The following is a 24,749-nucleotide window of genomic DNA, read 5'->3' as shown; positions in this document are numbered from 1 at the left end:
GTACGATTTTCTGGTGCAGAAATATGTGATTTGTTACTCGGTTGCTAGGGTAAGCCCATGTGGTTGCTATGCAGTTACCAAGGTAATACAATACATGGCTCCTTTCCATCCTGAGTGAAATAAGTCAACCCGAAGTCTGTAGTAATTTTTGGTGCAGAGATATGTGATTTGTTGCTCGGTTGCTAGGGTAACCCCATCTGGTTGCTAGGCAGTTACCATAGTGATACTAATGAAGTCTCCTTGCCATCCTGGTTGAAATAAATCAACCCAGAAGTCTGTGCGATTTTCTGGTGCAGAAATATGTGATTTGTTACTCGGTTGCTAGGGTACTCTATGTAGTTGCTAGGGAGTGGCATGGCAGCTGCCAATCATGAATCTCCAAAGGCTGCTTGTCAGTATGAATGATATAAACCAACTCCCATGCCTCTGTGACATTCAGAATGGAAGATATCCCTCTATGGATTTTGGTTGTTAAGGTGCTCGACAATGGTTGCTAGGGAGGGGCTAGGAAGTGTTGAAGTGATGCATGATTGGCTGTTTGCTGTCCCGAGTCAAACGAGACCACCCTTGTGTTTCTATGACACTTCTATCCGGAGATATCCCTTTGATCTTTTTCAATAGAAGTCTATGGGACTTGTTGCTAAGGTGCTCTTAATGGTTGCTAGGGCGTGGCTTGATAGCTTCACAATGATCCAGAGAGACTGATTGGTTGTCTGAGTAAAATGAGCCCACCCCTCGTCTCTATGACACTGTGATCCAGAGCTATGTTCAATACAAATCCCTATGCCTTTTCATTTCATGGGCCAGTCCTACACCATTATAAGTCAATTGGGGCATTTTTGGGCAGCTCCTGCCCCCAGGGGTGCAACTTTTACCCCATATTGAGGTATGCTCTTACAGAGCCTGCCAGCCTCTTCAAATGTGGCAAATCACACGTTTCTACTGAAATCCTCGCTTGGAGCTGTGACGCGTCAAAGTTTGTCGCAATGTTAAGTCTATGGGATTTTTCGGCCGCTTTTTTGCCCCTGGGGCAAATACCGCACTCCGATCGCTTATAAAAGTCATAGCACATGTGTCCTCAATAGGTCGTTCGATTTGACACCTCATTCGTGGGTCTACGCCAAACGGTGCGGGACGAGTTAGGTGCCAAGTTTTGTTAAGAGATATAAAAATAAAAATAAAAATAAAAATAAAAAGTATAATAATAAGTATGTGAGATTACAATAGTGATGCTTTGCAAGCACCACTAATAATAAGTATGTGAGATTACAGTAGTGATGCTTTGCAAGCACCACTAATTACTTAGTATCCTTTAATTCTATCAGACATGAATACACTATCAAATAATACAAATGTGAACAACTCGAAAATGAGTAGCTGGTATGATTAATAAAGACTTATTTGTTCTACAATAAGACACAATAAAGACATATTTGGTGTTCTTTTATCGAACTTCAAGTGAAATACCGTATGTTCATAGCATCTCTGCCAGCAAATCATAATAAGAAGAGGTTTGGGTGACATTCACACTTTTCTGATATATCTACAGTATATTGTATAAGTCACTTGAACATTATTGATATTGTATTCATATCTTACTTTAAATTATATAATTATTTTAGGTTTATTTATTCATACATTATTTTATGGCCAGTGTGAGAACATTATTGGGAAAAATTGTGCTTCAAACAAATACAATACTGCCAAAAATATATTTCTTGCAATAAATAATGATCATGAATTGCTTATTTTGTACATTTATAAAATTTCCTTGTTTAAGTGCACTATAAATTGGAGTGAGAGATACTGGGGGAGTGACTGTCACTTTGCTCACAGCTGATTGGTCCAGAATCTGGACGAGATCTCTGATCAGGATCATAACCTGCTCCAGGGGCAGATGAATAGCGTATGTTACTATGGCGAAGAACCCTGATGAAAGCCTATCCATTACTGGTACAGCGAATTCAGAGTTCGCATAAACTAAATTAACATTTTAGCTGCTTAATCTTGCTTTGTGACATAGGCCACTCTGCGAGTGAGTTGGATGCGGAGCTATCTGATGGTTTGAACAACGTATTTGGAAATCTGTTTTGTAAACACTGTTTATTTCTACAATTCCATTTTTGCAATGAAGTCATTGATAAAACATTTTAATAACATATTAGTTTATATTTTACATGTAGTCTTGAGCGTTCTCATATTTAAGAGTCTCCACAGGGCAACATCGGTCGGGAAACAATCAAATGAGCAACTTCCATCCGACGACTTGTGTTTGCATCCCGGGCAAAACAAAAAAACATTGCCAAGCTACAGAAGAACTTAGACAAAATTGGAAAAACTATCAATTGTTTTTTTATAAAATGTATAGCACTACAATTTGAACCCCCCCTTTCCTGTTCAGCATGATGATGTTTAATGTCCCCGACAACCTCGATCTGTAGTCACATTTAGCCACTTGTTAGCAACCGCCTTTTTCAAGACACGTAAAAGCATGTACAAGAGTGGGGTATTACTGGTGTATGTCTTAGAGAAAACGTGAAAATATCTTGAGCTTGTGTTAACCACAGAACTTATTTCAGGCATTTAACCAAAAACCCATTAAAAAAAACTCATTGACTTAGGGACGATGGAACCGGAAGTGCAAAAATTGCTAACTCGTTTCCGTGTTTTAGGACTCATTCATGCGGCACTCTATCAGTGTTGCCAACTTAGTGACTTTGTCGCTAGATTTAGCGACTTTTTGACCTCCTTTGCGAGTAAAATTTTAACAATTTTGTTGTCTGCTTTAGCAATATTTTTCCACATCTAGCCCCACAAAAAGCATCAGCTCTATCGTGAATGTCTCATTTTTAAAGGTGTTCTAGCGCCCCCTGTGTTTCAAGAAATATAACAGACCTGCATAATATCAGGAGTTGGATTTATGTGCATATGGATTGTGGAGCGGAGGGGGGCGGGGCCGGGTCGGAATATCGCGCACCCAGTTCCCAATCGGACTGATGAGGCGTGCGAGGGATAAAGGCGGCCGGTGACGATGGTTCGAGAGAGAGAGAATTACGGGCATGTCCGTCGTGTGTGTGTTTGTTTATGTTTGTGCTTTTAGTTTAAGTTTGCATTAAATTATGATTTATGTTGACAAGCCGGTTCTCGCCTCCTCCTTGCCCATCCTTAACAGTGTTACATTGGTGCCGAAGCCCAGGAAGGAGGAGGGATGCCCGTCGCAGAGTCCTCGACACTGCCGTCCACCCAGGGGAGCACCGCTGCCATCTGCTGGGTGACGGAGTAGCCCGACTGCCTGGATGCGGTGAACGGCCGTCATCCGTGGGGCAAGAGCGCGCGATATTCCGACCCGGCCCCGCCCCCCTCCGCTCCACATGAATGTTCTATAAATCGAATGACTGACGAGGTTACGTGTTGTTGGAATTTGTTGTGACAATCTCAACCTCAATTCATGTGCATGCTCTCTGTTTAGAGAAAAGTCAACCTACAATGATAGAAGAGCATTGAGAAATTATCTAGCAGGAGAGAGAGAGAGAGAGAGAGAGAAAGTCATTGTGACACAGTAACACTGCCACAAGTAATACATACTGATGGTCCAGCATCACACAACAGATATGTAAAAAAATAAAACATTAAATAATTTTTTAATACATACATATTATCTCTAAAACAGTGCCCATGAGCCATTATAAGGCATATAGATCCATGTTTACAAATAACTATAGAGCAAGTATGCAGTCAGGGCAGCCTTTGATAGAGTGTAGTCCCAATAGAAAGTATGAACAACAGTGAGCACATAATTCCCCTCTTCCTGAGCTGCCATTAGAAGTTGTAGTAGAGTTCCAGCAGCTGTGGAAAGAGACTAAGGAACTGCAACGTCATTCCTATGAGCAGATAAAGAAATTAGAGGAGAGGAATGAGGCCCTGGAAGCCCAGTTGAGTCTACTTACAGTGAGTGATTGGTTAAGTCATCATTCACATACTCCCCAAATCACTACAGAAGCCAGGCCCATCCCTCTGCCTAGATCCAAGCTACCTCAGAGACTGAGTGAGAATACTACAAGATCATCTGTATGAATTAGAGAGGAGGGTTCAGCAGCTGGAGATGACATCACAGCCTTCTCACGTCTGACCCTCCCAGCATCAGTCTTTCGATAGAGTTGATGATAGTAGAAGTGGCTCAAACAGATTACATATTCCTCCATGTCAAGAAAGTACTTACAGGGGAACTTTGTTAAGCCAGATCCGAGAGAGTTCTAACAGCTGCGCATCACTCTGGAGAACATCTTGCCAGCGGATGCTACAGAGAGGTTTAATTACCAGATTTCCGTTGATCATCTAAAGTTAGAAGAAGCACCGTTGATTGCAGACTCCTATTGCAACTCATTATTACCTTTCTCAGAGACTATGGAGACACTTAACCAACAGTACGGACAACCCCTCCAGTTGGCACTTCAGCGAATAGCCGAGTTTATGAACGGTCCAAATGTTGGCCTCGGAGATGTGAGAGCCTTCCGGATGAGTTCCCTCACCTGTGAGTATGCTTCAGCAACTGGGGAATAAAGGCTATGTGGAGCTAGAGTGTGGTTTCCACGTATCAAGACTGTTGTGTAAGCTTCCGCATGATCTGCAGACTGTCTGTCCATCCCCAAAAAGTTCCCATTCCAACCTTGCTGGATTTATCAGCGTGGTTAGAGTTTGATCTGCAAGTTCAGGAGGACAGCAACAGGTTCTATCCTCTATCAAGTAAGCCTTTACCCATTTACAAGAGGGGACACCAGAGAGATATGAGACAGCCAGCTAAAGCCACGAGTATCTTCTTTGGCACAGAGAAAGACAGCAGTGACATGCCAGTTAAATTTCCTGTCCCCAAACCCAGAGACATTCTGCCCATATTGCGATGCTCAAGACCTCTATCTGAATGGGTGTGACAGTTTCCATAGATTGAATAGAGATCAGAATGTGCAGTGGATATAATCACACAAGAGATGTTGGCGTTATGGACGGACCCATCAAGCTGCACAATGTAACCTCAGAACACTCTGCAAGAGTTGTAATCACTAACACCTGTATGTCCTTCACAAAGTTAATGATTGATCCTTTGCGAAGATGCCTGAGATGCATAAGATTGGACCTTCAGAGAGCTGCTTGGTGAACACGACTGCAGAGACACTGTACCTAGATCAGCCCACCGAAAATTGACGTGTCTTGTTGAAGATCTGTAAAGTACTCTTGAGAAATGGCAGCCACTGCTTAGAGACTTACGCCCTCTTGCATGACGGGTCTGAACGCACCATCCTCCTTCATTCAACAGTCCAGAAGCTCAGATTGACTGGTCGACCAGAAGAACTTGTAATGCGTACAGTCAGACAAGACCTTCACATTCTGCAAGGTGCATCATTGACCTTCACAGGGTTGCCAGCGTCCCAACCCAATACCTCATTTAGGATTCTTGAAGCCTTTACAGCAGAGACGCTGGGATTAGCTGAGCATACGTAACCAGTAGATGAGTTACAGCATAAATACCATCATCTCCAAGGTCTATGGTTGCCACAGATTGAATCAGTCAGACCACTCCTCCTGATAGGGTCGGATTACATTCACCTCATCACCCCAGTAGAGCCAGTCCGTCTAGGCCTGCCTAATGGTCCTGCTGCCATCAAGACCCAACTAGGTTGGACCCTGAAAGGTCCCAATCAAGAGATTAAGCATAGCCTTCCCAGTCAACAGTGCCTATTCACAGCTACTTCAGGCTCATATACTGACCTGTACAGAGAAGTTGAGAGATTGTGGCAACTAGACGTCCTCCCTTAATGCAGTGAGAAACTCATTACCCATTTAAAGCAAGATCAAGAAGACAGTTAGTTACAGTAGATGGAGTAGCCAGATATGCCACTCCTTTATTAAGAGTGAAAGATATGCCGTGCTTGGACTACACTGGCACTGTACCTCTGACACACTGTTGTATAAGTATCATCCCATTTAATGCCCTGTCCCTAGTATGCGTTATATCTATGAGGTCCTAGCTAGCCAGTATGACCCCCTGGGGTACATTGTCCCTTTCAGCACTAGAGCTAAAGTCCTGGTCCATTGTCTGTGTGATAAGAAAAGGAAATGGGACGACCCTCAACTTCCAGAAGGGATGCTCCAAGCCTGGTGGACATGGGAGCAGGAGTTACCAGACATCTCCCTTCCCAGATGTTATGTCACATTAAAGTTGGATAACCCACAGAGTATCAGAGAGCTGCACGTATTCTGTGATGCTTCAGAGTGAGCCTATGGCTCAGTAGCCTACTTTCGAACACTCAGTCCTCAAGGAGTTATATAGAGATATCTTTCTTGACTGCCCGGTCCTAAGTTTCCCTGAAGAAACAACAGTCTATACCACATCTGGAGTTGTGCGCCGCTCTGACAGAGCACAATTAGGGAGGTTAGTGAAGTCAGAACTCCGTGCTCCTATAAGTCAAGTTGTGCTCTGGTCAGATGCCACTACCGTGCTGGTATGGATCCAATCTGACTCGTGTCGATTTAAAGTCTTCATCGGCACGAGCGTAGCAGAGATTTAGGAGTTGACAGACCCTAATGACTGGCATTACGTTGATTCTAATTCTAAGCCTGCCGACGATATCACAAGGGATAAGACATTAGCCGAGTTAGCTAAGTTGAGTCGATGGAGTCAAGGCCCAACATTCCTCCTCCTGCCCCCAGACCAGTGGCCACAGACTCCTCTCTTACAGTTACATACTGAAGATGCAGAGCTGAAACAATTCAAATTTTGTGGACTTGCAGTTCCTGTCACTAACCCATCTCTGCCAGATTGCAACCAGTTTGAGTCCTATAAGCAATTACTCACAGCTATAGCCAGAGCATTACACATGGCGGCTACCCTTACTGAAGTGCTAACAGCCGAGGATTATCGAGAAGCCAAACTAGCCCTCCTTAACCAGGTACCGTGCTCGTTGAGATTGAAGGCATTCTCAATTCGAATCCACTCGGATATACCTCCTCAGACATAGACTCTGACCCAATTACTCCCAACATGCTGCTCATGGGGCGGCCTGACTCATCCTTACCTCAATTAATATACCCTGAAGCAGAGTTGCTGACCAAACGGAGGTGGAGACATAGTCAGGTTTTAGCAAACCACTTCTGGAGATGCTTCCTCCACAACTATCTTCCAGAAATACAAGTCTGCCAGAAGTGGCACAAAGAGGCAGAAAACATACAGCTTGGCATGGTTGTCATGATCGTTGATCATCAATTACCCCAAGCTCTATGGCCAGTTGGACAAGTAACAAAGTGGTGGTAGCGTAGTGGTCTAAGCACATAACTGTTAATCAGAAGGACGCTGGTTCGATCCCCACAGCCACCACCATTGTGTCCTTGAGCAAGGCACTTAACTCCAGGTTGCTCCGGGTGGATTGTCCCTGTAATAAGTGCACTGTAAGTCGGCTTTGGATAAAAGCGTCTGCCAAATGCATAAATGTAAATGTAAACAAATGTCTTTCCCTGAGAAGATTTGAGAGCCCGGACGGCTGACGTAAAAGTCAAGAATAAAACCTATCTTCGTCCTATTTCCTGTCTCATCAGCCTCCCAGCTCTACCAAACTGAGTACCTTTAGAACTATCCTTAACTTGATAGTGCCTTTTCTGTGTTACACATTTACACAGTAAATGTGGGGGCAGCTGTAGAAAAGGCTTGCTATGCCTATATAGAGACATTAGTGCCCCTTGTGACTGTGAGACAAATTATGCTGATAACTCAGCATTTCCTCTTTAACAGTTCAGTATTAACTAGATGCAGTTCGGAGAGCACATATAGAGGCTTTGTTAGTCCCATTGTTGTTATGTTGTTGCAGAGTGCGTTCATATACAAAACACTCTACTTTACACTCCACACTACTCTGCTGTACTCTCTACTTGTACTAAAATTTTTCGCTCAACCAAATTCTATGACTGTAAATGCCTCAAGCCATTAAAGTGTACTTAGTCCCTGACAGGATGACTTGTTGTCTGCTCAACATCCACCAGCACCCACACTATTCTCCCTAACAATAACTCAACTTTAAAAGATAATTGGTGAGGGGCCCTAAAAGAAAATTAGCCCCACGCCCCTTGCTAGTCATAATCAACCCCTGGCTGTGGGTTAAACGATAGCCTACCTCTCGAATGAGGCCATTCTCTTTTCAGTTGACTGTGAGAAGCATTTGCCTTCGATAGCTTTTTAATGCAGTCTCCACAGTTTTTAAGTCATATTACTGTTCAATTTAAAAGAAATACAAAATATAAAAATGCTTTGTAATGTTACACTTGTTTCCAGCCCATGTGAGAACTTATTAATAACATTAAATTTGTATAATTTCACATGGATATTTTACAAAAAATTGCACTGTTAATGGAAATCTTGCATTCTCTGTGCCGTTCCAGCTTATTTTAGCTAGTAACATACTATATGGAAGTTTAGCAAGTTCTGACATTACTATATCATGACTGTAAAATCCATTAAAAAAGTTTTCAATTGCACCTCCAGAATGTCTGAAGATTTGCGTTCTTTTCTTTTTTCTTGTTATTACCAAAAATAGCTGTTTGTTATCGTAACACAAGCTAATAACTTCCCGTCAGTTTAGTAAAATACCCATCACTAGATGACAATCTCCAGACACAAATGCTTCCGTAATTTGTAAATAAATCATTAATCGGACACAGCTCAACAGCGTGTGTGCAATTGGTTTGGAGGTCCTGAACTGTCACATCATTCAAGCTCAATAAACATATTGGAGGTTCCACATTGTTTCCCATCCTTTGGTTAAAATGTCATGTCATGACTTATGTGGCAAGATAAAGAAGGTATTTAGACCTCCTTTTTAAACACAGAGATCAGTGAGTTTCAACTTGGACATTATTAGTTTAATGAGCATCAATACAAGGTGCAATCAGCATCAGAGATGAGACGTTATAATTTATACAGTAAATAGGTACTGTCCTTGAGCCAAATTGCCACAAATGATATTATTAGACAAATTTTCTAGTAAATATCTTTGATATAACCTTATATATGAAATGTTTGAGTTCATAATGTGAGACAGTTTGTTCAAAATATTCCTTTTATTTACACTTTCTGTGTGCGCTTGTACATGGCAAATACATTGCTTGTACAACAGCAACTGGCAATTGCTAATTACCAAAGCTTACTTCACATCTCAAATACATTGTCAACAAAGCTAAACTTTTTTTAAGCCCCAGCCCCATATACAGTTCCAAATACATCTGCACAGTCTCAAGCCACAAAGCAGATGAGCCTGTGTGGTCATTAGTTTCCAGTTAGCTTCCCATGGATGTGGATCTGTTTGACACATGTCAACTATGGTCCTTTGAGCTTCTGGTTTTCAAAGGATTTTCTCCCACGCACACTGTCTAAACAGTAAGCTCTGGATGGACTGTGACAATTATATCTTGTTAAGGAGAAAGTCTGAGTGCAAGTGACTAGAGCAGAGCATCAACCAAATATTTAAAAATATATGCAAATCCTAATGAGAAGTCAGTGCTTGTAAAGTGATTGATTAAAGCACCTTAAACATTGCTGAATACTTTACAACTAGGGATAGGGGAAAAATCTATATTTTAAAGTATTATGTTTTTTCTTTCACATGTATCAGTATTCTTAATTAATATTTTGAGTAAAATTATTCACCTTCAGAGCAAGTATGTAAGTAAGTAAGTTCAAATGTAGTGGAGCATAAGGTCAATAAACACTCAATTATTAATATTCATCAAAATTAAAAAAATTATATAATATAAATGTGCAAAGCACTGAGGTCCACTGATGATTAAAAGAAAAAAGTTAGATAAAGATTGCAATATAAATAACTATTCACTAAAGGACTGCATTATTTATATTGTCTCATGACCCATATATCATTATCCCTGCTGATTCCCACCACTATTTAAAACACAGTAACTTTTAAAGGATACGTTAATAATTTGAATTCATTTTAAATTAATTTAAGTGTAGACACATTTTTTGCACAATCATTTCATGTACTCACTATTTTGTATGTAATCACATGTACAGAATTGCTATACAAATTCAGTAAAATAATTATTATTAAAAAAAATAAATTAAACAATAAATAAACTTTAGGATAAATACAAGCAGCAGAACACAAATTGTATTTCATTAACACAATGTCAGTAACGTCAATAAAGTAAATAATGCAAAGTATATTTCAGGCATGAGAATAAACTTAACAGTCATCAACAGAAATGTTAATGACTGAAAAGTCTTGAGAAGTATATCTGTGGGTGGGGATGACCTTGCGAGACAGTTCTCATACATTGTCTTGTCCTAACAGTGATAAGGGTCCAAAAGGAGATCTGTTCGTCTAATGATGACAGGAGGTTGCCTGGGAGCAAGACTATGGGAGGACATTGTCAGTAAAGCAGTGGGGGGTTCAATTATGTGTCTTTAGCCCAGGGATAGTTATGAAACAAAAAGTTGATATGATAGAAAAATCAAACTGCCTCATCATTCCCAGGAATCTTAACAGCTCCCTCCCCCAACCCATGCAGCTTGGAAGGCCGTTTAGTTTTCCAGGCATTGAATACCACACACGTTTCTCAGTCCTGACAACTCCTTATCATGGCCCTGCTCTGGGGTGGGAGCGCAGCTCGCACGGCATGTGGAGCAGGAGGGGGCAGATAGGCCCTCAATACCCATTGATGCTTTCTGTTACCAATTAAATAAGGCAGACCGGCCAAGCTGTAGAATCAAGGTGGATCTTCTGTCAATGCCCCATGCACGTATTTCAACACTGGTGCAAGAAGTCAGTGAGTGACAGATTTCTGAGTTAATTCCGTTGAATGCAGACAACAATTTGATTTTTGCCTAAGCATTGAACAAAAAGGCTTGATGCATCTAAACAGTTTTGAATTGTCCTCTATTGCTAAATAGTTTCAAGTTCATCTTTTTATCACTTGGTCTTGATGCTGACAAAAAGAGTGTCTACTATTTTTGCAATAGTGACTGCCAACTGTGAATATCCAGAAAAGCAGTTGTTTTCAGACAGATTCTGAAGTCCAGACTGGCCCAATCTGGCCTGTTTCACCCCTTTCCTCTCTTCACAACAGTCTTCAGATAAAGGTTTCATGTTAACTTGAAGAGTTCCTATCAAATGCATTCAGCAAGGCAGGAAACTTCGTATTGAAGCGTCAGAGTCTTGACAGATACGATACTGTGTTTAGAGAAAACTGGAAACAGCCAGTTTCACAGGCTTCTTGTCTCTGGCAGGGTCACCAAAATGACCCTGTGGTGCATAAGTTCACAAACCCTCTCATCTGAGCTGCCATCTCATCAAAACACCCACTTAGCAAAGAGTTATGGCCAAGTATGTCATGAGTTTGAGTTGATATAATCTTTGACTTAAACTTTAAACTTAAGCTTTATTGATAAGAACAGCTAATTTATCCTGGCTGATTTTGAGGCGTGTTGTTAGTTTAATTAGTGTCTTATGTTCCACCCAATCCTTGATCAGTGGGAATGAAATCTTGAAATTAAATGAAAACGAAATGAAATCCCCATTTCCACTATAGCTTGCGTTGTGTCACACGGTTCCTATTACGTCCTCTGCCGCAACACCCTTGTTTAACTTTGAATCAAGTAAAGGCTGATTTCATTTTATTACTCCTGCTAACACTGTAATGTTGGAAGTAAGAGCTCATCCACTGCAATTTGGAAGAAACTTGTATGTTGACCATAGATTTGACTGGTTCTGAGACAATGAATGTATTTTAGTCTCCTTCCAATCCAATTCCTAAGCTTTGGCCCAGCTTCACCCAATTGCCCTGTGTCCATTCAATGCTATCTGCATCCACACTCTGCTACCACCATGCCTTCATATTTATACTGATATGTAACCACACCTGCATCATCTTGATAGAGTAAAGAGATGGGATCTAGTTTAGTGGGTACGCAACAAGCTCTGGACACTCTCTGTGGACTTTTCAGGTTGACCAGAGTTTGCACAATGGCGTGTTTTGTAGGTGTAACGTGTTTGGTCAAAGGGTAAGTGCACATTCCTGTACACTCATAGGCTTCGTATCCAGAGGGGGCCAAGATCCAGCTGTCCCAGCCAATGTCTTTGAAGTCTACATAGAGAGAACTCTTTTTACACTGGTTGCCTTTGGCATTGCGCCGAATTCTAGATGTTGTGTCATAGATGATGTTGGAGCGCATCTGTAGGAGAGCTTCCTCACTTAGCTCCTCCTCGTTGCCATCTTTTTGTACTGTAAGTCCCTGGTCCTCCCAAAGACCAGTTAACGCTTGCTCAAGGTTGTCCTGAAAGCCCCGCCCAGCGGTCTCATGCTGGATCAGCTCATTCAGCTCACGTTTGTCTCCATGATGATCTCCACTTAGGTCATCAGAGAAGACAATCATTAAGGGGTTGTGCTTATCTTCCAGATTTGTGTCAATGTCCATGTCACCTCCTATGTAATTGCCTTTAACCTCACCTTCAAATGCTGCAGCACTCTGAGAATTTAAACTTGATATATGGACCTCCAGCCTGTGGGTGCTGGCATAGTCTGAATTTCTCCAACGGTGCACTGCAGCTGTCATGTCGAAAGATTCCCACCCATTATCTGTTCCGTATACCTGTCGAGACGCCAACTCCAATAGTTCAATTTCTCTCTCTTGTTCGGGTCGCCCTCCTCCCTCAATATCATCCCCTTTTATTTGCTGACTGTTGTTAGTGTCTCGCTGTTTCACCTCATATATAGTCACCTTTCTGTCAACACCGGCATATTTGTGGAGGTCTGTTTGGACCAAAGTGTAGAGTCGGAGCTCAGTTGCAGTGACCTTCTCCTGTTGTGGGATGGATACATTGAAGAGGAGTGGGTGTTTTCTCACACCACCAGGTCCCATACTGCATGGAGAGGAGTCTGAAGAAAGCAAAACCACAAAAAAGTGGTGGTTAATTAAGGATTTAAATTCTCACATTCTTCCATTAAATCAAACATTATTTTGAGCCCAGAAATATGTCTAGAATTACTACGATTAAAGTGCTGAGATTTGTTCAAGATCTACTCTACAGCTAACTGCATTATAGACAACATAAAGATTGTAAACTTTGCATTTTTGCCCTATTATTTAAATGAGTGTACAACAAAAATTTTAAAGTATCTTCCAATTGTTCATTGTTCTGCAAAAGTATTTCCTTTAATTCCAAGCAATATTTTTGAGAATTTCCATGATATTCGATTTTGACAATGTATACAGAATTTTTCAGTTACCATTGTATTGTCATAGCGACACACAAATATTGCTGTCACTGGTAATAACAAGAAAAATCAATCAAAAATACATAAAATCCACTTGTGAAAATGTTAAAACCTATTTACCTTCATTTTTAAAGCTGCGTACAATGTTTGCAGAAGGCATGGTGGTTCGATCATTTGCGAAGCGGTTGTAGAGCTCCAGCATGTACTCAGGGGGCTGTACACGAGTGGCTCTTGGCTGCATAAGGGGACCAAGACCTGACAGGTTAAAGGTGCGTAGAAACTGACCCTTCATGGTCTCCAGTAAGCTCTGCGTATCCACCTCACTGTCCTGCTCCAGAATTGAGGGGTCCACCACCCCTCCATGCCCATCTTCCAGCCCTGGAGCAGTGCGGAGTCTCTCCGGGGAGCTGATAGTGTTACTGTGTGCAAAAAAAGCCCCCCAAAATAGCAAGAGCAAGGCCAATAAAACAGATATGGTGGATGACCACATTATCCAAAAATTACAAACCCTTTTGCCAACCACAATGTGAGGAAATGGGATCTGTGTCAGCTATAGGTACCATCCAATGTGGTTGGAGTTTCACAGGAACTGGAACCTATAGGTCTAGTGACAAAAGTCCTGAATTTTACTTTGAAGTTTTCAGAAGTAAGTAACACTTGCTTATCCAGAAGGTCAATGGTCGCTCCAGTGTAGAATGCAGGTAAGTAGAACCGCAGTGTTGTGGTTTTGAGTCCTCTGCTGCTTAGGTCTATATGGTGCTGCACACTGGTCACTGCATTAGAATGCCTCTATTCCTGAACTCTGAGCATTTTTGCCTCTTCTCACCTTTTGATGTCTTCAAAGTTTTGGCTTGAGGGTGGTATCACTACGTTAAAGAGATGTCCCTATGTGGCATCTCTTTTCAAATGTTTTTCTCTCTCTCTCTCTCTCTCTCTCTCTCTCTCTCTCTCTCTCTCTCTCTCACTACTTTCTCTCTTATCTACAAACTAGGAAGCTCTGTGTTTTTTGTGTTCATAGTGTGCTAGTGCGTATGTGTGTGCACTGTTATCTGCTTTCTTTTCCTTAATGAGGATTTTGTAAACATTGCTCTGATACGTGCAGAAGCCCCTTGCTTGTTAGGGTGTTTTTTTTGTTTGGGTGGCTGAGCCAGGGCAGCTCTTGGTCCTAGTGTTTATTTGTTTTTCCTTTGATTTGAGCAATGGGAGTTAAGTTTACTGGCCATTTCTTTTTGACAAGCATTTCAAGAGTGCTTCCATTTCATTGAACAAGTGAGGATATATATCTTTGGTGATGGAAACTGAAATGAAATGGGGTGTGAGAGGTAGCGGGATAGACTGAAAGCAGCCGCCAAAAACACATGTTTAGCTTTACAGTGCTGTTATCTTAAAATCTGTGTTTAGCTCAGAGACATAAGCATTTTACAAGCATGAATTATAATGTAATTACATTTAAAATACTTGCTTATGGGAGACAATTGGGAACGTATACAACCAGTCGACATGCACTCCGATGCACTAGTTAGCAGCGGTGTAAAGTAACGAATTACAAATACTCACGTTCCTGTAATTAACTACTTTTGCCCAATATTTTTACTTTTATAAGTAGTTTAAAATGTTTATACTTTTCCTTTAATTTAGTACATTTTAAGTGCTGTAACAGTATTTTACTGCGCTATTTTCCCACTGTTCCCACAAACTTTTGAGTAGTGTTCTATATACAGTATAGCCTATATGAAATATAAAAGATTGTCTTTTTATTTCCTGACGTCTGTTGCTGCGCACTGTTTGATTGACAGGTGGTTAATGTTTGTATATGCTTTACATGTGCTGTGCTCCGAGAGCGCGAAATACACTTTATAATTCCGCCAATGCCCGTCTTGTTGAGGCATTAATGTAAGCGCAGTCGTTTATGTCTAAAGTGAACTTCAAACAGTGGGACAATAAGCATATTTGTATCGCAATGTCAGACTTGAAATGTACATGTACGTGAACTGAGCAGTGTCTAGGCTATATATATATATAAACGCTATTAATCAAACAACAATAACAAGGAAACGAGAAAACCGCTCACTACTTTTGGCTGATTAACTTGAGGAGCTTTAAAATATTAATGTAATAGAATTAAACATTATTTTTTAAAGATAAAGATATTTTTTAATAATAATATTTTTTAAATATTGTTTGTTTTTTAATAATACCAACCCCAGATGTAGAGAGTGTTAATTAGTATAATAAATTACCAGGAAAGTAGAGAAGATTTATACATTTTTATATAATTTATAATTATGCTTAGCCTTTATAAAGATCAAGATTTGTACTGCAATACTTCAGGCAGAATATTCCACCTGTCACAAACTTCAGAACATGTGCATCATGCATGAGAATGAGAACCCAACTGGGTTTAAAAGTTTCAAGAACTAAATCAATGTTAAACATTGTATCACAAAAGGAGGAAGCCGTGGCCCCCATGTGCTACTTAAATAAATAATTCACACAAAAATGAAAATGTTCTCATTTACTTTCATGCCATCCCAGATTTGTATGATTTTCTGTCTGCAGAGCACAAATTAAGATTTTTAGAAGAATATTTCAGCTCTGTAGGTCCATACAAAGTAAGTGAATGGTGACCAGAAATGTAAAGCTCCAAAAAGCAGCATAAAAGTAATACATACAACTCCTGTGGTTTAATCCATGACTTCAGAATTGGTATGACAGGTGTGGGTGAGAAACAGATCAATATTTAAGTCATTTTTTGCTAAATTCTTCTCTCTGCCCAGTATGTGGTGATATTCACGAAGCAAGTGAATCACCAAAAATACAAGAAGAACAATGAGAAATTTAAAGTGGATATTCAGCACTTAGGGCAGGGAGGAGAATTAATTAAATATAAAGAATTAAATAATGATCTGTTTCTCACCACAGCTATCATAGCGCTTCTGAAGACATAGATTAAACCACTGGAGGCACATGGATTAGACTTATAGACTACTTTTATGCTGCTTTATGTAATTTTATGAGCTTCAATATTTTAGCACCGATTCTCTTTCATTTTATGGACCAAAAGGTCTGAAATATTCTTCTAAAAAGTCATACACATCCAGGATGGCATGAGGGTGAGTAAATGATGAGAGAATTTTAATTTTTGGGTGAATTATTCCTTATGAGCGCGATGTAGCCCCTGTACCAAACAATTTTCCCATCCCTGCTCAATCTCCTTTATTGTGCAGGACATGACGTGCCAAGTGATCCTGCTTATTTAGCATTTTTTGCATTCCTTGCATTGTTTGAACTTGTTTTATACACAACAATAACTCTCTGTTTGCATTAAGGGAAATTTAGACCCTACACATAAACTGATTTTAATGAAATTGTTTCACAGAATGATTTAAAATGGTGATCAGTGTATTGAAAATAACTTTTTAATCTTTTAATTTCTGTTATCATGTTTCCCTATTCTTTTTTGGAATCAGATTTATGTAGTGTTTATTAGGGATGGGCATTCATCATTAATTTGGTATTAGAATATTTAAGCTCATAAAAAACGAATATTCTATTATTTAAATGAAGGTAATTAATGAGAAAGAGATGTTGTAAAATATATGTTTAGTTATAAAGTTTGCATCACCATTAAAAAAACAAGCTTCAAATTATATTCAAAACAAGCTTATATCATGTCCTGTGTGTTTTTTTTTATATATATTTAAACAAGCAAATGCTCACGCAAAGCGAAAAAGAAACCGCTAATGAAGTAGACTGACGCAGTAAACATACATGATGAATATAACAGTTGACATATAATAGTTATGTTTATATTTTACCAAATTTTTTTGTTGAGAAAAACCAGCATATCCACATGCTCTGTAAACTATACTCATTTATAAACACCTGTTTAAATTATAGAATATCTTGTGGTTCCAACAGGATTTTGTGAGACTATGGGGGGTGGACCTCCGATCCTCTAGGGGGGTCCGGGGAGATGGAATTTTTTTTCCATTTTAAAGTTAAGTACTTCCCTCTGGTGCACTTTGAGAGCAAAATTCAGAGGCTAATGTTGTGCTCTCGTAAACAATTTTGTGCTCTTAAAGCTGCAGTAGGCAACTTTGAAATAAATGTAATTGTGAGAAACAGTGCACACAATTCTTCCCCACATAAATGATGCTCTTCACCCCCAGCCAGGGTTTAATTGACAGCTGTTCACAAGAAGCGATTGGCAAAAATTAGCTGGATTGGCACTACCCGACCCAAAATTATCTCTCAGAGCTAGAGTCAGAGATTAGACACAGGGCCTTGTTTAACTTAGACATCGTGTTTATAAAGAATTTTTTTTTTCTTCTATGATGATTCATTGTCTGTTTTATGTGTTTCACGAATATGACGATTAATTACCATACAAACTCACTATGTGTGCTTCATGCACACAACAAAGTCATTTATACAAATTTAGCTTGGGTCATATAATAAAATAAGGGTATGATTTCCTTTTCAGGCTTTAAAACATATGAATGACAGTAAAATATAAAAGTGTAACATTTAAAATAATTACAATATTTTAATTATCAAAATATGTCTAAATAACTAAAATATATCTCTTATTTGTCTGATTTAATTTTGATCAATTGGACTTTCAATGTTTTGTTTTCTTTTCCTTCTTTTGTATAACCTTGTGGCAGCGGGGGCGTGGTCAAGCGCCCGTCCGGGAGAGAAAAGGCGCTTACACCTGAGCTAGATTATGTCTAACACCTGTCTCTAATTTCAGTGAGCACAGGGAGAGCGGCATAAAAGGCAGCCAGAGGGCCTCCATGAAGGTGTCACTCTCTCTCTCTTCATGGAGGCCCTCTGGCTGCTTTTTATGCCGCTCTCCCTGTGCTCACTGAAATTAGAGACAGGTGTTAGACATAATCTAGCTCAGGTGTAAGCGCCCTTACCGCTTTTCTCTCCCGGACGGGCGCTTGACCACGCCCCCGCTGCCACAAACCTGTATAGCTATTATATTATATTGTATTATATTTCTTTCTTTATATTTTCACCTTCACACATTAATGTAAGGCTCTCTGATTAACTCACGATTTAGCCCTGATTTCTCATGAAGGATGACTTTGAGATTCTGTTTCTTGTATTTGATCATCTCCACAGAAACAGAGCAGGACATCTCCCCTGTCTCACTGCAACACTGCGTGATTAAACCCACAATAACCACGGACATTTGCCATCACATGTACTTAAGTGTAACTGGAGCGCTTTGCATTCATAAAATTAATACGTTTATATTTTCGCGGGAATTTGACGCAAGTCTCTGTAGATGGCGTGCACATCAGAGCGCTCGAGAAGAGAGCTGCTCTTGTGATGTCCGCGGTGCGGTTCCCTGAGATGCTCGGAGTTCAACTGAATGAGACACAAGTGCTTTTCCTGCGCGCATGAGACAGCATGCAGGGAAACACGAGGCTGAATCCAGCTTCTTAATCACCTGCTTTTCTTTCAGTAAAAGGTACTATGTGCTTCGAAACTACACAACTCTTATCACTGGCGAGTGAAATGTGAATATTTACTTGCCAGTGGCTAATAACAGACGTTTTTTGGTCGCATAATGCGAAATTTACTCGCAGTGTATAGTGCTGGACGTTTCTTACCTCAAAGACGTGTCATCCTCCTCAACCAAATAACATTAGACGGATCCAGGAATTCTCCAGTGCATATCTGCGAGTGTGTGCGTGTGCGGGTGAGTTTACAGCAACGGGTGAGGAGAATGGCGCGTGAGAGAGAGCAAAACACAACCTTTTATTTTATGAGACTGAGAAGTGTAAAAATGTTTTTGGTTAATTTTGAGACCGTGGCAGCGCTAATTACACTGTGGCGGGCCGATAGAGTATAGTCAATTAATGGGAAACACTGAATGTCCCTTACTTCAGCTAGCAAAGTCTTTCTCAGATGCCATGTTTGTTGTTTACAGAAGCGTGGCGGGGATTATGTTGCTACAGGGATGCTGCTTTCTGATGAGCTGCACATATATGAAAGTAAAGTGTACACCGCTTATCCATTACATTTAAACAGGAACCCAGCTTTCTCACAGTAAGATTCTTACAATATTCCCCTTTTTAGTGTGAATCTGAATGAACTAACAGAACCGTTTGCTCAACAAATGTGATCAACTTGTGTCTGCACTCAACAGCGCCAACCAGTGCATTCTGTTATAACTGCCAGTTTTAGTTAGTATATTGAAGATTTAACATGCATCTCAATGTATAATATGGCCAGCAAAGCACCACTTTGCGAAATTCAAATAGTATTTTTACTATTTGAATAATTATTGCATAATGAATATTCGACTACTCGTCCACATCCCTAGTGATTATCATAGATAAGTGATGTATTTTAATAGTTGGCATGCAGTGTTCATTATAATGGGTCATAGGTTTTGCATCTCGGTACTCAATACTCCCTACTTGTGAGTACTTCTAAACGAGCTACTCTTTTACTCTTACTTGAGTAGTTTTTAGGACAGCTACTTTTACTCTACTCATACTACATTTTTTGGGAAGTAACTACTTCTACTTGAGTAGGATTTTTCAGTAATCTTTCCACCCCTGCTAGTTAGTGTTAACTTTTTACCAAAACTAGGTAGGTTAGGATTCCTTAAATGTAAAAATTAGTTTGTATTGACACAGTCTTCTCATGCTAAGTATCGTATCATCTGCTGGGTGTGCTGCTGTGTGCCTGGTGAAGAGCCTCCATGCTCACGGGCCGAACAAAAAGCTAATTTGGAAGTGGAGGGGAGCCCTTATCACCTGCAATGAGGGGCTGTCAAAGCTTTGCGGCCAATGGAAAACCTCTCCAGAGACACAGGATGTCAAGTACCCAATAGAACATCTTCATACAGTGCCACTTTCCTACCCTGCAAAACCTGTGCTGTATTAAAGAAACAGTTTACCCAAAAATGAAAATTAATTTACTCACCCTCATGTTATTCCAAACCTGTATGACTTTCTTCTGTGAAATGCAAAAGGAAAATGTTTAATGAATTTTCCAGTCCATCTATTCAAAGCATTTGCACTTAACGTGAGGAAAAATATTTTCATTTTTGGGTGAAAAAGGAACATTTTCTTATTCCTTTAACGTAATTCTCAGGGATGCTGTTGTCAGAGTTTCTACTTTCAGTGCTTACCCAAGAACAATTTGTTCAAGTGATTTTGTTTTCTCAGTGTTATATGTATTATTGTTTTACTATTGTAAAGCATCATTAAGCTCTGGAAAGGCACTATATAAATTAAACATATTATTATTATTATTATTATAAACATATTATTATTATTATTATTATCTAAACTTTTATCCTTTCAAACTGGCCCCAGATCCAGAGAGCTCAGGTCCAGCCAAAATGTTAAACAATGTTCTATCTGGACTGTAATGTATGGGTTACCCCTAGAATGCAGGGCCAATAAGAGAAATTACAATGGAGAGAGTCAGACTGGAATAAATGAGTGAATGAAGTTGCATGATTTGCATTAAGAGAAGTCAGACACATCTCGCTCGTACTCTTGATCAGATCATTAACAGTTAGTAGATCAGTTCAGTTCTGCACTCACTACATGGAATTTATGAAAGTGTGGTTGTCACATTTTGTTGTTAATTTAGTTCTAGAATTGTCTAGGATTGTCATTCCTGTAAATTACTGAACTTTGTGTGTACAGAACAGGAATAAGCACTCAAAAGTGAATTTACAACCGTATTTAGTTGCAGTGTGTACGTGGTCATAGTGACCAAGGCTGTCAAGCTCCAAAAAGTACAAAACAGATGTGTGTGTATGTATATATATATATATATATATATATATATATATATATATATATATAAAAAATAACACCATAAAAGTAGTCCTTACAAGTACACCTGCATTTTGTTGACATCAATGTCATCAAACCTGGCAAAATGCTTCTAAAATTCCCTGCACACTTCCTACGAATTTGAAGAACAAACATGTGTAATGTCATTTAGAACAAATTCTGGCCAAAATGAAGGTGTTTTTGCATTCATTTCAGTGGTTCGTAACAGCTTGCCTTGGCGAATTTTAAACATTCTTACTGGCTGCTAAATAGTTTCTCACTGCCATTGGTCCATGTCATAGGTAGGTGTGACCTGGAGCTCAACCTATTTTGAGGCTCACAGCTAATTTCACTTACATTATTCCGTCAGTTAAGATCAGTCAACATGAAAACACCGGCATGCAGACTTATTGGGGAGGTGGTGCAAATTTACCGATATCTGCACAATTGTTGACACAGAGACATTTTCCCATTTTTTGGTTTTTGTCTAATTAGTCAACAAAAGGAATCAAATCTACACTCATGTGCCATCTGCAGCCATTCACACAAGATATGGCTATAATAATAATTTTGTCTGTATTTTATCCATTAATATTCTTTTATACACCTGTCTTTGCAGTAGTAACAGTGTCATCTTAAATTACAATAACAGAATGTAATCAGTGTATATTATGTCCACTTAGAGTTTTAATACATTCATGCTATTAATTCAAAATGTAAACAACAAATTACGCTTACTGCATCTATATTATTTTAAATCATCACTGAGTGGTTAAAAACATCTTTAACTGATATCATGTGAATTCTATTAATAGAATAAAGGCATGAAGTCATTGATAACACATTTTAATGTCATATTATTTGATGTTCTACATAAAGTCTAGAGTGTCCTCATTTAAATTTACTGTTAGATTACTTGCGTAACCCCTGGTCTCTGTTAACAGTGAGGGTAACGTCTCAGGCATGATAGGCCATGGAAGCACCAATGACACCACGTCTGTCCAGAGGGGAGACCAATTACAGCTTAAAAAAATCAGCTGTAACTCTCATTCTAAGCATGCTCTCCCCATGCATATGCAAGTGAGATTCCTCACTCTGTTATCAGTCAGAGAAGTCTTGTAAAAGGCAATACAATTGAAAGACGAATAACTAACCTTAGGAACAAACCAGGATTAGGCACCAGCGTAACCCTACTGCCACAAGGGCTAAAACATAAACATTCAGGGTGAACCGACAGTGCAAGAAGGTCACTTTGTGGAAACTAAAGCGAGAAAAAAATCTGTCTTCGGAGTGAGGAGCTTAACATGAACACTTGTTGTACAAGTGTGTTAAGCACCAGACAGGTCCCATGCTGGGATCAAAGGCTTAACAGTCTGCCGCAAACGCCACAGACCCCTCAAAAACCTACATAAGGTGCTTGCCTGCTGATACTTTATCAAACCCCACATGGCAAGCCAAAATTGCAGCCAAATACACCTTGTGGTGTATAGTGGAGAAGGCTTTATTTCCATCCAACAAACTGCAATAAGCAAATATGTAACCCACTGAGCATTCCGGTGAAATATTTGCCCGCTCACTTGTGACAGGAGATCCCTGCATAATGGTTGGGGCAGCGATTCCCCTGTAGGAGTTGACAATCTTCGCTAACCATAACTTCCCGGCCAAAGAGGGGATAATAATAGGAGAGAGAGCCCACAGCTTGTTTGGCCATGGATAAGCCAGCCCATTCACACCCAAAAGCGCATTGTTGTGCTTGAGTGAGAAATACAGCAAACAATGCAAGTTTGCTTGTGAGGCAAGGAGATATGCCATATCTCTCATATATCTAATTGACCATGTTCAGAGGAAATCTGCATTCTCCGTACAGAGGCTTTCTTGAGAGGAGATCTGCCTCCATGTTTAGTGCACCCGTTTAGTGAGTTGCATGCAGTGAGCTGAGGTGCGCACTGCTCCATACAATCAGCTTGCGGGCTAAATTATGAAACTGAAGAGATCATGTCCTCCTCTGATAATTGTTGCATGCTACGACTGTCCTATTGTCCATTCTGAACAGAACATGACAGCCACGCAGCCATGGCAGAAAGTGTTTCAGGGCTAGAAACACTGCCAGTAGTTCGAGGAGGTTTATGTGGGAGCCGGTGTGAACAGAGGCTGTTTACAGAGCTGTCTGGTAGACCGCTCCCCAGCCCAACAGAGATGCATCCATCGTCACCACCCTTCTTGAAGACACAAACCCCAAAGGGGTGTCGGTTTTGAACCACGCAGGGTCCCTCCACTGAAGGAGAGCATTCATGCACTCCGCTGATATAGTTATCATGCGGGCAAGATGGCAGCACAGACACAACCGCAATGTGGCCACAACAGCAACGTGGCCACCCAGCACTGAAAATCTCTTATTTTCAATAGACTGAGTGGAACTACAGCCACAAATTGAAGCCATCATGCCCGGCAGATTTATTCAGGTCTGAATTGCACTGAAATCCACAGGGGAACACTGGGGAACTTGTGCTTTCTTTTCTCAGACCATTTGCTTCCGGTAGCTTTGGGATTTTTGCAGTTTTGAGCATTTGTGGTACTGCTGGCAGAAATCCACTGAAACCAGTGTTGGGGATGAACAGAACTGGCCTAAACACAATTTTGAACCACATTTTCACCTGAAATCTACATCTTTCATTTCTTTGCGGGTGGGCAAATGGATGGGCTAGACTCGATACACAGAGAACTCTGTCCGTCCCTCTGCTGCAGAGACTGAATTCAAGGTGTCCCTCTTATTTTTGTTAGAAGGGTTAACAGACCTGGATTTTGCAGTAGCTGGCATAAATTACTGTTTTCCCCATGGTTTTGCAATTGAAGCTGTAGGGGAACAAGCTCAGCACTCTGAGGTTTTGCAGTCCTGGGCGCTTTCACAAATCTCCTGTTCTGAAGTGAGGGAGCCGGTCGTGAAGGGGCAGGAGGACACGAAGATTGCTTATGTGGCAGACAGACATCAAATGCCTCTCCTTCTTTCTTCTAAAGGTTGCATCTCTGTCTCATTGCCATAACCACTAGGTCGAACAAATCTTTCAGAATAACCAGGGCATCAAGAAAATTTTATTCCTCCCTGTCCCGGAGGCTCAACAGATTAAGCCGGACCACAAGAGCCATTGTCCAGCCACTGCTTTTAACCACACTTTTGGTTTTAATGCGCATTTTGATATATATAGTATATAGAAGAGTTCCATTTTCCCAGGAATGGAGGGGCTGGCAGAGGAGAGAGTGGTCCACCTGTTTGGATGCAGGTAGTGAGCCACTGATTGGTCAACCATGGGCAGGTTAGAGAGCCCAAGCTCTTCCATACTGCTTACATCCAGTGAATGTGATGTTTCATTTCTGCTACAAGCGCTGGCAAAGCAGACAGCAGATGTTTAGCTGGACTAGGGTGGGAAGGGAACTTTTTCCCATCATAAATGTCCCATTTAAATCCTGGGTGCTAAGATTAGCCACGGCACACCTACAAACCTCCACTAAATTACAGTCTCACCATCATTGACAACTCGCATCTTTGCATGCGCATTTTTGAAAGAGAACTCTAAATGCCTCCACCAGTGGTGTGGCCAGTATCTGAATGTTCGCAAACACTATGTTGTTGCTAAGCTGTTTTGAACTTCTTTTTGGCTCTGA

The 24,749-nt window shown here is 40.4% G+C and overlaps 1 protein-coding gene across 1 annotated transcript; it reads right to left on the bottom strand.

Annotated features, from left to right (window-relative positions):
- Nucleotides 1-9,105: 9,105 nt before the first annotated feature.
- Nucleotides 9,106-14,143, bottom strand: LOC127642951 (bone morphogenetic protein 10-like). The gene is made up of 2 exons (XM_052125419.1): nucleotides 13,393-14,143; nucleotides 9,106-12,933 (listed from the first exon to the last, which is right to left on the bottom strand). Exons 1-2 carry the CDS (start codon nucleotides 13,760-13,762, stop codon nucleotides 11,855-11,857), a joined length of 1,449 nt encoding a protein of 482 aa, XP_051981379.1. The 5' UTR covers nucleotides 13,763-14,143; the 3' UTR covers nucleotides 9,106-11,854.
- Nucleotides 14,144-24,749: the final 10,606 nt, after the last annotated feature.

This window comes from Xyrauchen texanus, chromosome 4 (assembly GCF_025860055.1).
Source record: "Xyrauchen texanus isolate HMW12.3.18 chromosome 4, RBS_HiC_50CHRs, whole genome shotgun sequence".
NCBI lineage: Eukaryota > Metazoa > Chordata > Actinopteri > Cypriniformes > Catostomidae > Xyrauchen > Xyrauchen texanus.
This window is presented reverse-complemented; position numbering and strand designations above follow the sequence as displayed.